This window comes from Podarcis muralis, chromosome 6, assembly GCF_964188315.1.
Source record: "Podarcis muralis chromosome 6, rPodMur119.hap1.1, whole genome shotgun sequence".
In the NCBI taxonomy this organism is placed as follows: domain Eukaryota; kingdom Metazoa; phylum Chordata; class Lepidosauria; order Squamata; family Lacertidae; genus Podarcis; species Podarcis muralis.
In genome coordinates, this window is record NC_135660.1 from 4,083,354 (window position 1) to 4,097,584 (window position 14,231).

Genomic DNA, 14,231 nt, shown 5'->3' on the forward strand with positions numbered 1-14,231 from the left:
TCATTACATTGTGAGCCACAGACCTCAGCACCCTAGCGTGTGTGTTGTGTGTGTACTAAAAGGTTCTTGCATAATTTCCAGAAGACCCTTACAGTTCCTTACCTCACTCACTGAGGACGGCATTTCAAATCCTTGGGCAACAGTGGTAACAGCTGATTATTTTAGTTCTCATAGTGAAGGCAGTCAAATCCTGCCCCAACTCTAATTGCAAGAACAGCATGGACTCATATAGGGGCAGCTAACCCTTTGTACTCTCATTTAATTGTATTATAAACGTACAGTGGTACCTCGCAAGACGAATGACTCGCAAGACGGAAAACTCGCTAGACGAAAGGGTTTTTGGTTTTTTGAGTTGCTTTGCAAGACGCATTTCCCTATGGGCTTGCTTCGCAAGACGGAAACGTCTTGCAAGTTTGTTTCCTTTTTCTTAACACCGTTAATACAGTTGTGACTTGACTTCGAGGAGCAACTCATAGAACGCAGTGTGGTAGCCTTTTTTGAGGTTTTTGAAGACTTTGGTGATTTTTGAAGCTTTTCCAAAACTTTTCCGAAACCGCGCTTCGCAAGACGAAAAAATCGCAAGACGAAAAAACTCGCGGAACGAATTAATTTCGTCTTGCGAGGCACCACTGTACTCTGTTTTATTTTATTTTTTTAAAAAGTCTTCCCCAAAACACCTCCCCCAGAGAAGCCTGCCAGAGCCTGATGCTGCAGTCATCTGAAGGAGGGAAAGCATTATTGTTAAAATCTACATTGACCTGATTCATATGCAACATTCAACCAAAATTAATTTTTATATCTGGTTTAATGTGAATTGAGTGAGCAACATTCAACCAAAATTAATTTTTATATCTGGTTTAATGTGAATTGAGTGAGCATGTTGGCGTACATTGCACAGACGTTCCCAGTTCCACCCTTCCCTGGCTCTTGTCGCAATGCCAGGTAGGAAACAAACCAAGGGCTGGCTTTCTGCTACATGCAAACCAGCACCTGTGGTTTGCTGCTCTTCAAACAAGCCACGAGCTACAGCTTCGTTCTTGGCTTGTTGCTCGTGGTTTGTTGAACAATCTAATAAATAGGAAGAAGAACTCGAGGTGCAAAAATGTAGCTTGTTTATAAGGGCAATAGGCATTTTGGAAAATTCATTCAATGACACAGCATAAATAGAATAAGGAATAACAGATACAGAATTTTCTAAAAATTATAATAAAATACAAATAATGAATGTAGACTATTAGAGAATGTATCATCATAAGCTCACAGTAGCCAAATAAAAATACCAATTTTCTTTTGGTAATGTTTACCGCAAACATTAAAATATAATGGCATATATGTTAATCTAACAACCAAATTAAAAATATATTCCTAAATAAAAGATAATCCCCCCAAATACATCCTTTCAAACTGAGAAAAACCCTGAACAATAAAAAATAGCAATGATAAAAAATATATAACCTAAAGTTCTCTGTAAGAATTCAGAATTATCATGATAACCAACATAGATAAAATGACCATTTTAAGCAGTAATTCTTTCACTCGGGGGATATTAACTCCTGTTGCATGAAGAATCCAAAATGAAACTTTTTATATCCACTTGAACCAATTGCCTGTGGAGACATCTGCTGCCAAATAGAGCAGAATTGGAAGGGGGAAATCTTCTTTCACCAGATGAACTGCTAAAGCCTAGTCAAATGAAATGGAAAGAGAACTTTAACCCCTTGTTAGCATAAAATATCCTGAACATAACATGAAGAGGTAGAATAAAGGATCTGGAAACAGATGGCGAAACAAAACAGAGAACAACGAAAGGGAACTCCTGTGAGTGCATTCACATCAAAGAGAGGAAATCCATTTTCTCATTGAGCCCTTTTGGGATTTGTCTGCACAGGGCAAGGATCCAATACAGCTCTCTCTTTAAGAACAACCTGACATCACGCTGATGGATCATCTCAATGACCCAGTGTGTTTTCTCTCCTATGCCTCTTTTCAAAGCTCTTATGATCTGGCCAATGCAGATCATTTCACATGAGCACTTGAAGTTATTGTGTGCATTAACTTCAAAGGGTTTACTCTGAGTATGACTGGCTACAATATCTATTATACTGTTACCCTGTTTTTCCTCTAGAGTACTCAGCTTAATTGTGGTTTGTAAACAATCTTTTGGACTGGCAATTTGTTCGGTGTTTAATTTTTTTTTTAATATAAAGAAATCTAATATATAATATATTAATTGCAATAGATAGCAATTGTTTGTGTTATCATTTCCAAATATTCACGATGGTTTTCCCACCCCCTTTTTTAAAAAAGATATGCATAAAAGGAAAAGTCCACATATTTAAGTATCTGAATATGGAAGCATGCAAAGTAGCGCCAGATCTTCCAGATTACGACAGGCGGCCAATGGGGTTTGGTTCTTGGTAAGTGCGTACAGATTTCAGATTCACTGTTTTTTAAAAGTATCTTTGTGGATAATTTTTCCTTTTCTGTATTAAGATGTTAGCGGGCTTTGTTGCGGGGGCAGAGAAATCTCATTGTGCTGTATGTTTAACCTTCTGTGCATGGTTGTATAAGATCTCTGGTCTAACCACAGGTGTAAGCGTTGATCTCCTTTCCCATGATGAAGCTGTGTTGCTCTTGGAAGAGTCTCCTTTTGGCTTAGCCAGGCAACATTCATCTCTGAGCGGTCAGCCGCATCATGAGTTGCTAAATTAAGGTGATGGGGGCTAGGAATGCAGCTTGTGTTTATATCATGCAGTACTGAGTAATGCAAGTCGATGAAGCAAGGCCCTGGAGGAAGGAGAGAGAGCAGTGAGCACGCTGAACCACAGACAGTTTAAGGCAGGGCACGGAAGTCAAGGAAATACAAGTTGGAGAACCATAAATGCGTAAATGAGAAGCAGGCTAGTCTGGTTGTGGCCGGGTCTCAGTGAAAAGGGGAACTAGAGCAGCCAGCCAGAGAGTTCCTTCTCTAGTCTGGTCCCTGCATCCAAAAATACGTTTCATTACACAGCCAGTGTGGGCATTTTTGGGTATTCCGTTTGTTTTTTCAGAGTCTCGGTTTTTAATGTTAAAGCCTGTGTGTGTGTGTGTGTGTGTGTGTGTGTGTGTGTGAAAGAGAGAGAGAGAGAGAGAGAGAGAGAGAGAGAGAGAGAAAGGGTGGGGGTGAGTATATTAATATACAGTGGTACCTCGGGTTACATACGCTTCAGGTTACAGACTCCGCTAACCCAGAAATAGTGCTTCAGGTTAAGAACTTTGCTTCAGGATGAGAACAGAAATCGGGCTCCGGTGGTGCGGCGGCAGCAGGAGGCCCCATTAGCTAAAGTGGTGCTTCAGGTTAAGAACAGTTTCAGGTTAAGAACGGACCTCTGGAACGAATTACCGTATTTTTCGCTCTATAACATGCACCCGACCATAACACGCACGTAGTTTTTAGAGGAGGAAAATCCATAGGCATGCCACCCGTAGGCATTCCCTCCATAACACGCACAGACATTTCCCCTTACTTTTTAGGAGGAAAAAAGTGAGTGTTATGGTGCAAAAAATATGGTAAGTACTTAACCCGAGGTACCACTGTACATCAAAATTGCCAGTAGGTTATCCCAGGGGAATTATCCACCCCTTGCTGAACGGTGCAGCAGGGAAAGGGAGAAGGGGCAGCAGAATGCCCTGTGCCGTGGAAATGGAAACTGTGACCTTAGGCTCTAGAAAGGGCAATCTCGGCAGGAGAGCTGAGTGAGTGAGACAGGCAGATGTATTTGGCAACATCTGTGTAGTGCTTCCTCTTCCTGCCTGGTGCAGCCTTGCTAGTCAGGCCAGCAGAGCAGCAGCAGCAGATAAATCAAAGGGAGGAGCAGGAGATGGTGGCAAGATGAGTGTGCAGCACTGGCTGCTACAACAATTCTGGCTGCCCCTAAGGTGAATTTCTTGGCCCCGAGACAGTAAAATGCAGGAAACTCAGCCCTACAGCAGCTGTGCTTGTGGCGGCCTCTGTTTCTGGTTTTTAGTGCAAGGCTTCCTGTGACTGAGAACAAGCTGCCCTCTGCCCCAGCTAATAATAATAATAATAATAATAATAATAATAATAATAATAATAATAATGCTGCCCATAAAACAATTAGGATATCCAATGTCGGGGCAGTAAAAAGAATAGCAATGAAAAAAACCTGGAGTAGGTCTAACTAAGCAAGTTGTTTATTAAAATCTCTAAAACACTCCATGGTCTAGGCTACATATGAAGAGCAATGTATTCCCTGTGCAATAAAAATGTAGTTGAGTTTTTCTGTTGTTGATGATGATGCTGATGTTGATGTTGTTGTTCATTTATTTCTTGTACCCCGCCCATCTGATTGGGTTGCCCCAGCTCCTCTGGGTGGCTTCCAACAAAATATAAAGGAACGCACCAAAATATCAAACATTAAAAGGTTCCCGAAACAGGGCTGCCTTCAGATGTTTGCAAAAAGTCATATGATTTTCTCTTTGATATCTGACGGGAGGGCATTCCACAGGGCGGGTGCAACTACCAAGAAGGCCCTATACATTATGCCAGTTAAGCAAATTGGCTTATATTTGCATATTTTATTCTTCTGGTAGTCCTGGAAAGGGGGGGGGGGTATGTAGGGCACGGAATAACCTCCCATGATTACTTGAAATCCAGTTCAGTGAATCATCTGTCCACCCAATCAAGAAATCAGAATTTCAGCTTTTGAGACTTGACCAGGTGTTGCCCTTTTGCTTCCAGACTTACCTTTGCTCATAAGTTGCTGTATTCTAAAATGGAAGTGTTGAACTCTGTGTTCTTCAGCAATTGCATGGTACAGTTGTAGAGTACCCACATCCTAATTAATACAAGTGCATGGAGAATCACCGTAGTAAGAGTTGCACAGACTCAGCTCTGTTGTCATCATTAATCAGGAATACTCTAACACAGGGGTCAGCAACCTTTTTCAGCCGGGGGCCGGTCCACCGTCCCTCAGACCATGTGGTGGGCCAGACTATATTTTGAAAAAAATAATGAACGAATTCCTATGCCCCACAATAACCCAGAGATACATTTTAAATAAAAGCACACATTCTACTCATGTAAAAACACACTGATTTCCGGACCGTCCGTGGGTCGGATTGAGACAGCGATTGGGCCGGATGCGGCCCACGGGCCTTAGGTTGCCTACCCCCTGATCTAGTCCAGCCCCCTGCAATGCATTAGGAATCTCAGCTAAAGCATCCATGACAGATGGCCATCCAACCTCTACTTTAAAAACCCCAGTGATTCTACCCCTTTCCTGCTCTTAATACATTTATGACAACAACTATCCCACTGCATAGTTTCCTAGCCCGGAAACTTTTCATGCTCTCCCCCACTTGCTGCTGGCCTGACATTTGTATGCACACGATGTATTGTAACAGGTCGGCATTTCCACGTGCAGAGTTCGCCTTGGTGGCGCAGCGTGGACCGCAGACTGCAGGAGCAGCAGCTCTTTGGTTCTCAGAGCTTGTAAAGGCGGCAGGCCAGATTGAGAAGGCAATTGGGCCACATCCAGCCTCCAGGCCTTAGGTTGCCTACCCCCTCTAACACTACATATACATGCAGAGAAGAAGTGAGGCATGCCACAGTAGATGTCTTAATGGCAACCTGCCGCTTCTGACACATTGGCTGCCGCCTGGCTTGAAGTACTTAATGCCGGCAGTCCTAATGTTTGCAGCACACTTCCTGTAAACATCTGTTGCTGAGCTCTGCCCTCTTAGATTGCAGCTCTCTCACAGCGGAGACTCTTCTGCACACACGGTGCCACATAATTAATAATTACAAGTTGCATTCCAAGCAACTGATTTTCAATGCAAGTGACAACCAGCCGCAGCCTAATCAGCAATTAGCAACGCCTGGGTGGAGCCGTCCGTTTGCTGAACTTCCCATTTGCCCATTATTACTGTCTTGCTACAGATTTCCCTGGGGCATCTAGTGCCAGTAGGATAGTTGATTCATTGTTAAATGCCCATTTGCAGTGGGCCAGGCGAGCCTCATTGTTAAGTCTCTGCTGTCTGTGGCAGTTTCCATATACTGTGTCTGTGATGGCCGCAGTATTGAACTGTCTAGTCACTATGTCCATTTAGAGCAGAGATAGCTTACTCTGTGCTCTGTACAGTGGTGCCTCGCAAGACGAAATTAATCCGTTCCGCGAGTCTCTTCGTCTTGCGGTTTTTTCGTCTTGCGAAGCACGGCTATTAGTGGCTTAGCGGCTATTAACGGCTTAGCGGCTTTAAGAAAAAGGAAACAAACTCGCAAGAACTCGCAAGACGTTTCGTCTTGCGAAGCAAGCCCATAGGGAAATTCATCTTGCGGAACGACTCAAAAAACGGAAAACCCTTTCGTCTAGCGAGTTTTTCGTCTTGCGAGGCATTCGTCTTGCGGGCACCACTGTATCTTCTTGCTGAGTTCCTAGTACCATGGATGTCATGCCTGTTTCTGGCAATAAATTAAATGCATAAAAACTTCCCTCAACTTGCTTCAGGGCTGATTTGAAACACCTTCAAAATATTTTATGAATTAATAATGGTTAACTTTTTAAAAATGCGTTATTTAATATTTTGAGTATAACCATGTTCCAGTTTTTGTGAACCATATTGAGTTCAGACATTTTGGGTATAATTCAGCATTGCGCTACTACTGACATTCTGTCTGCACAAGCATATCAGCCTGCTAGACATAATCTTCCTGCCTCTCTGCACACTGTTCTGGGGGTTCTCTTCGACAGCTCCCCCCCCGGTCAGTTTCAAGGGTACATGGGTAGAGGAGACATGGGAAAGCCCTGTTTTGAAGATGGAAGCCCTTGTGGAAGGTTTCCACCGATGGGGCTCATTAGGCAAACCCCCCACTATTCACTATGTAAATGACATCTCCCCTGACCGTTAGGTCCAGTTGCGGATGACTCTGGGGTTGCGGCGCTCATCTCGCTTTATTGGCCGAGGGAGCCGGCGTACAGCTTCCGGGTCATGTGGCCAGTATGACTAAGCCGCTTCTGGAGTACCAGAGCAGCGCATGGAAACACCGTTTACCTTCCTACAGAGCGGTACCTATTTATCTACTTGCACTTTGACGTGCTTTCAAACTGCTGGGTTGGCAGGAGCAGGGGCCGAGCAACGGGAGTTCACCCTGTTGCGGGGATTCGAACCTCCGATTTGAACCACCAACCTTCTGATCGGCAAGCCCTAGGCTCTGTGGTTTAGACCACAGTACCACCCATCTCTTATATGCCCTTAAAAGCATTTCATACTGGGTTTCTGCAGGGTATCCCGTATAAGTGGCTGCTGCTTACATGGCCTCGGTCCAGTATATCTGAAGGAGCATCTCTACCCCCATCGTTCTGCCCGGACTCTGAGGTCCAGTGCCGAGGGCCTTCTGGCGATTCCTTCACTGCAAGAAGCCAAGTTACAGGGAACCAGGCAGAGGGCCTTCTCGGTAGTGGCACCCACCCTGTGGAATGCTCCCCCCACCAAATGTCAAAGAGAACAACAACTACCAGACTTTTAGAAGACATCTGAAGGCAGCCCTGTTTAGGGAAACTTTTAATGTTTGATGCATTACTGTATTTTAATACTTTGTTGGAAGCCGCCCAGAGTGGCTGGGGAAGCACGGCCAGATGAGCGGGGTATAAATAAATTATTGTTGTTGTTATTATTATTATTATTATTATTATTATTATTATTATTATTATTTATTGAAAATGGTGGTATACAACATTCTAGCCCATCTCCAACACAAACTAGGGCTGTGTACATGTTGCACCTTGAAGCACAATTTTCCCCTCAAAGAATTCTGGGCATTGTAGTTTACCACTTATGAGTTACAGATTTTTTTTGAGGGGGGAAAATGTGCATTGAAACGTAGTTGTTTTTCTTGGATGGAACCTGTCAGGGAACTGCCATCGGAAGGACAGGAGGTGCAAAGGCTCCCTCAGGTTGAAAGAGACGGAGCAGCTGAAGAGGGAACCAGTAGGGGGCGAGCAGGAACTTCCAGGGAAAGTGAGTCGGAGGGGTGGCTCAGAGACGTTTCCAGCGAAAACAGTGGAGAGGTCTCAGGACCTCCTATAGGGACACCCACGCCTCGCCGGAAACTGTCACGCAGAGAGTCCAGAAGACGTGTTTCCGTGAAAGAGCTTTTATGTTGGAAACGTTTCCGAAAGCAACCACTTTCGGATTCTACTAGCGATTGACGCAGCCATGCCGGAGGGGCTCCGTCACAGGCAGAGGTTTGAAAACCTGATCAAACTCTGAGGGACTTGCATTTTACGCACAAGCAGCTCATCATCCCACCACAGCAATCCGAAAGTCACTGAAAGCCAGCTTGTGCAAGCAGCGGCATCATGAGCGACCCAGCCGGAACCGGAGGAGCAGGAGCAGCTGGAGGAGGTCCAAGCCTGGAAGAAAGGTACAGGGCGTTGGAGATCCAGCTGGCCATGCAAACGGCGAGGCTTGAGGAGAGGAGGGCTCAGGATGCAGAAAAGGGAAAGGAGAAAACCACCTCGATAGCCAGAAAGGTGCCAGGATTGGTGCAGAAATTCGGGGGAGATCCCAGAAACTATCATGCCTTTAGAACTGAGATGCAATACGCTCTCAACCTGCAGTATGATGACTTCCCCGACGAGGAATCGCGAGTGGCTTTTGTAATTGGCCATCTCGAAGGGGGGGCGAAGGATTGGGTTCGACCCCTGATGGCAGTGAATAATGAGATACTAAAGGACACGAGGAAGTTTTTTCGTGCCATGGACCTGATGTTTTCCAGTGACATTGAGCAGGGGGTGGTACGAAGGCAGTTAATGGCTTGCAAACAGGGGAGCCGATCTGTCCGTGAGTACTGGACTGAGTTTACTATGCTGATTCATAAATTGGGGTGGGACCTATCAGCGGAACCCATCCAAATGCTTTTTGAAGAGGGGCTTTCTTCGGCCGTTAAAGATGAACTTTCCCGGGGGCCAAGGGCGGAGTCTATGGACCAGCTGACCAAATCCGCGCTGGCCATAGGAGCGCGCCAGGAAGCGAGAGCTTTGGAAAGGCGGGAAGGGAAAGGAGAACGTTGGAGGGAACTGCGCATTCCGGACATTCCAGAGCCACCTTTCCCGCCGGCAGAGCCGATGGAAGTTGGAACAGCGCGGGCGCGCGCAGTTTCAAATCCCAGTGAAGGGCGGAAGAAGGAGGGAAAGAGCGCCAAGAAATGTTATCTCTGCCAACAGCCAGGGCACTTTGCCAGAGTCTGCCCACAAAGAAAGGAATGGCAAGGGATGGCAGGAGCTGTGGGGGAAAGGGAGGAGGAAAACAAGGAGCAAGTAAAAGCCAACGCCTGGCTGCCACCGTCGGGGCACAGCAGCCAGGCCAAAGAGCAGTGAAAGTGCCCACGCCAGAACCACCCAGACCTGCTTTAGTGATAGAAGTGTCACTAGAGCTGCCAAATGGACACCCCCTACAGGTCAAGGCGCTTTTGGATTCAGGCAGCTCCTGTAATTTTATGAGTAAGGAGTTTGCAGCTGAGCACCAGATACAGACCATCCCTTTAAGTAATCCCTTGCAGGTGACCACGATTGATGGCAGAGAGCTGTTGGGAGGAGAAGTTAGCCAACAGACTGTCCCGATGATAATGAGGGTGGCAAGGCACACCGAACGGATAGCGTTTAATGTGGCCACCTTGGGAGGAGCTCCCATCATCTTGGGGATGAGCTGGCTGGCGCTACACGATCCGCTAGTGGGCTGGCATCAGAGGGTGGTCTCCTTTGGGTCAGCGCATTGCCTAGAACACTGCAAGCAGGGGAAGGTTCAGGGCGGAGACAGAGTCACCCTAGCCGGGATGGAAGTAATGGGCAGAGGGAAGGTGCCCCCGCAATACGCAGATCTGAGCAACGTATTCAGCGAAAGGGAAGCAGACAAACTGCCGCCGCATAGACCCTTTGACTGTCAAATCAACCTACTCCCTGGGGCCCAACTCCCAGTGGGCAAGCTGTACGCCATGTCCGACAGGGAGATGCAGGAGCTGAGGGAGTTCATTGACAAAAACCTGAAGCGAGGTTTCATCAGAGAGTCCCGAGCGGTGGGGGGCAGCCCAGTGTTTTTTGTGGACAAAAAAAACACAGATAAGCCGAGACTTGTGTGTGACTTCAGGGCCTTGAATGCAGTGTCGGAACCCCTGGCTTTCCCTATGCCCCGAATTGATGACATTTTGACCAGGGTAAGGAAGGGAAAGATTTTTACAAAGCTGGACCTGCGGGGGGCGTACAATCTGATACGCATAAGGAAGGGAGATGAATGGAAGACCACCATGTTCACCCCTTTGGGAGCCTTTGAATACCTCGTTATGCCCTTCGGTCTACAAGGAGGCTCCGCGTGCTTTCAAGCGTTTATTAACCACGTTCTGGGGCCTTTGCTCTACAAGAACTGTGTGGCCTTTTTAGACGACGTGTTGGTGTATTCGGAGGATGAGGAGCAGCATGTGAGGGACGTTCGAGAAGTGTTGGGCAGGCTGCAAGCCAACCAGCTGTGGGTGAAACTGGAGAAGTGCCAGTTTCATACCAAGGAGGTGGAATTCCTGGGGTACCGCTTGTCAGACAAGGGATTGGCCATGGATCCAGGCAAGGTCCAAGCGGTACTGGAATGGAAGACACCGAAGACCAAGAAGGATGTGCAAAGATTCTTGGGGTTTGGGAACTTTTATCGGAAGTTCATCAAGAACTTTGCCCACTTGACGGCGCCCATCACCGACTGCCTCAGCAGCAAGAAGAAATTTGTTTGGACGGCGGAGGCGGAGCGAGCATTTGAAGAACTGAAAAGGGCTTTCGCCTCGGAAGAACAACTTCTGCATGTGGATTTACGAAAACCCATGAGAGTGGAAACCGATGCGTCCGACCGGGCGGTAGGGGCGGTACTTCTTCAACCGGGGAGGAGTATGTCAGAGTGGAGACCGTGTGCCTTCTTCTCGCGGAAGCTGAATAAATCCGAGAGGAACTACACGGTGTATGACAGGGAACTACTTGCCATTCACGAAGCGTTCCGGAGGTGGAGACATTTATTAATTGGGGCGCAACACAAGGTGCAAGTGTGCACCGACCACAAGAATTTAGAGTATTGGAGAACAGCTCGAGTGCTCAACCAACGACAAGTGAGATGGGCACAGGAATTCTCTAAATTCAACTTTGAAATTTGTTATGTGCCAGGTCCAGAAAACGTCAGGGCGGACGCTCTCTCACGCAAACCAGAGTATTGGGAGGGGGAGGGGGCGATTGAAGAGAGACATGTCATCCCTGAGGACCGCTGGGTGTGTGGGGCGGCGCTGGTGGGGCAACGAGAACTGGTAGAGGAAACGGAAAATGATGAATATGCCCAGGATAAGCTCAGAGGACTCAGGGGGGAGGGCGAGAGCCCCGAAGGTTTTGAGGAAAGAAATGGGGCATTGTATTACAAAGGGGCACTGTATATACCCGAAGGTGAATTGAGGGGGAGAGTACTCAAGCAGTTGCACGATAGCCCCACGGCGGGACATTTTGGGCAACACAAGACCATGTGGTTGGTTACCAGGGAATTCTGGTGGCCCAAGGTGAGGGAAGATGTAAGGGAGTATGTAAGAGGGTGTGACCAATGTCAGCGAGCCAAAGGGGAAAGACGGGCGCCGGCAGGGTTATTAGAACCATTACCCACACCAGAACGGCCTTGGGAAGCGGTATCAATAGATTTTATGACGGATCTGCCGAAGTCCAAGGGGAAAACAGCCATCATGGTAGTAGTAGACCTGTTAACAAAGATGTGCCACTTTGTAGCATGCTCACATGCAGTCACAGCGGAAGAAACAGCGAAGTTGTTTGTAGAACACATCTTTAGGTTGCACGGGGCTCCCTTGAGGGTGATCTCGGACCGCGGCAAACAATTTACTTCCAGGTTCTGGAGGAAGCTCATGAGCTTGCTGCACGTGGAAGTCAATTTTTCAACGGCCCGGCACCCTGAAACCAACGGGCAGGCGGAAAGAGCAAATGGCATTCTTCAACAATATCTGAGGTGTTATGTCAATGACAGAGAGAACGATTGGGTCGAAAAGTTGGCGCTGGCAGAATTTGCCTACAATAATGCGGAGAATGTGTCCACAGGGATGAGCCCCTTTTTGGCTAATTACGGGTGTCACCCCAGGGCATTTCCAGGGGAGGGAGGGGAGAGATGGAGCGTTCCAGCGGCTGAACATTTTGTAGAAGAGATGGAAGCGATCCATCATCAGCTCCAGCTCAACTTAGAAAGGGCCAAGGCACAATATAAGAAGCAGGCAGACAAGAACAGAAGGGAAGGTGAAACCATAAGGGTGGGGGATCAAGTGTGGCTGTCAACCCAAGGGTTGCCGTTCAAAGGGGGTTGTAAGAAATTGAGGCCCAGAAGATTGGGACCCTTTGAGGTCATTCAGCAGGTCAACCCGGTGGCTTTCAAACTCCGGTTACCCAACCACATGAAATTGCACCCAGTGTTCCACAGGTCGTTACTGTCACCATACAGGGGGGGACGTGAAGGGGAGCACGTCAGGGGACCAGCCTTGGAAGAGAGGGAACGCAGCAACCATGTAGCGGAAATCCTCGATTCCAGGTGGAAGGGAAATCAGGTAGAGTATTTGGTGGCGTGGGAAGGGGAACCGGAGTCAGAAAACACCTGGGTGACTGCAGGGGAGGTCAATGACGAGGTTTTAACAGAAACGTTCCACCAAAGATTCCCTAGGAAACCACAGCCGGTAGAAAGGTTTAGGAGGGAGTACTTCGGCACCACCGACGAGGAACAGGAAATGGAAGGATTCACGGAGTCGGAGTTGGAAGAGGGAATAGACTCCGAAGACGAGGAGTATCGAGAGACGAGGGACAGTAGCAGGTGGAGGGAAGTGTTCGAAACTTCGGACGATGAGGAAGGTTCTTTCAGGGGTTTTACTTCCTCCCAGCCCGGAGGGGAGGAGACGGGAGGGGGTGAAAGGGGCCCTGGAGGGGAGGTGGATGTCAGGGAACTGCCATCGGAAGGACAGGAGGTGCAAAGGCTCCCTCAGGTTGAAAGAGACGGAGCAGCTGAAGAGGGAACCAGTAGGGGGCGAGCAGGAACTTCCAGGGAAAGTGAGTCGGAGGGGTGGCTCAGAGACGTTTCCAGCGAAAACAGTGGAGAGGTCTCAGGACCTCCTATAGGGACACCCACGCCTCGCCGGAAACTGTCACGCAGAGAGTCCAGAAGACGTGTTTCCGTGAAAGAGCTTTTATGTTGGAAACGTTTCCGAAAGCAACCACTTTCGGATTCTACTAGCGATTGACGCAGCCATGCCGGAGGGGCTCCGTCACAGGCAGAGGTTTGAAAACCTGATCAAACTCTGAGGGACTTGCATTTTACGCACAAGCAGCTCATCATCCCACCACAGAACCTTTCAGCTGAAGCACCAGAGTTAACCCCAAATTAGTATCAACGTATATATTTTAATTAAATCCCATTTTTTCTTGTCTTCCGTGAAGCCCAAAGTGACCTTTAAAGGGCTGCTCTTATTTTGATGTTTTTGTCCCCTGTGTTCTGAGTGCTGTGCAGACCATAGGCATGGCCCTTATGTTTTCTCCCTGAAGAACATGGCTGCCCATTAAAGTTTAGGCAAAGATGACAGGGAAAATGTGCCGCAGTAAAGGAGCAGCAAAGGTTCAGCAGTGGCTGGTAGACCTTGGTTTGTAGAGGAGCTACTTTTGCCAAGATGGCAAGTTGTACTCTTTTGCAGTGCTTGAGAATTGTTTTGGTGGTGGCTGAATGCTTTGCAGGCCAAGGCAACTGATCATCAGCCCAAACAGTTGGCTAGCAGAAAGGAACATTTCTCAGTCTGGAAGAACAGGACCTCTTTAGCTGGATCGCATTATGTATGGAAAAATGCAGTATGACTAACAGGTTGAATATGTCCCCCGGTACTGTCTGGTATCTAATCTTCTCCCCCCAAAAAATCTCGTTTGCTTTTTGCAATAAAATAACTAACATTTTATCTTCTTGACAGCCATGAAGAACTATATTCCAGCCGACCATATGGAGCACTGGATTCTGGCTTCAATAGTGTGGACAGCGGAGACAAAAGGTGGTCAGGAAATGAAGTAAGTATACTTGTTTTGTTTCTATTTGGTGGATAATTGTAGCATATGTGAAAAGGAAAAAAATCAGGCAGAACAGCCGTGGAAGACTCAATTGCTAAAATGCATAGGGCTGCAATTTTGCAA

General features: G+C 47.3%; 1 protein-coding gene across 9 annotated transcripts in view; it reads left to right on the plus strand.

Annotated features, from left to right (window-relative positions):
• Nucleotides 1–14,231, plus strand: part of LRCH3 (leucine rich repeats and calponin homology domain containing 3) — a 99,648-nt gene that overhangs the window by 41,009 nt on the left and 44,408 nt on the right. For all 9 annotated transcript variants that reach the window (XM_028731919.2, XM_077929626.1, XM_077929627.1 and 6 more), the window contains exons 6-7: nt 2,308–2,417; nt 14,015–14,108. In XM_028731919.2, coding sequence (XP_028587752.2) covers nt 2,308–2,417; nt 14,015–14,108 — 204 coding nt within the window. The remainder of the gene's footprint in view (nt 1–2,307; nt 2,418–14,014; nt 14,109–14,231) is intronic.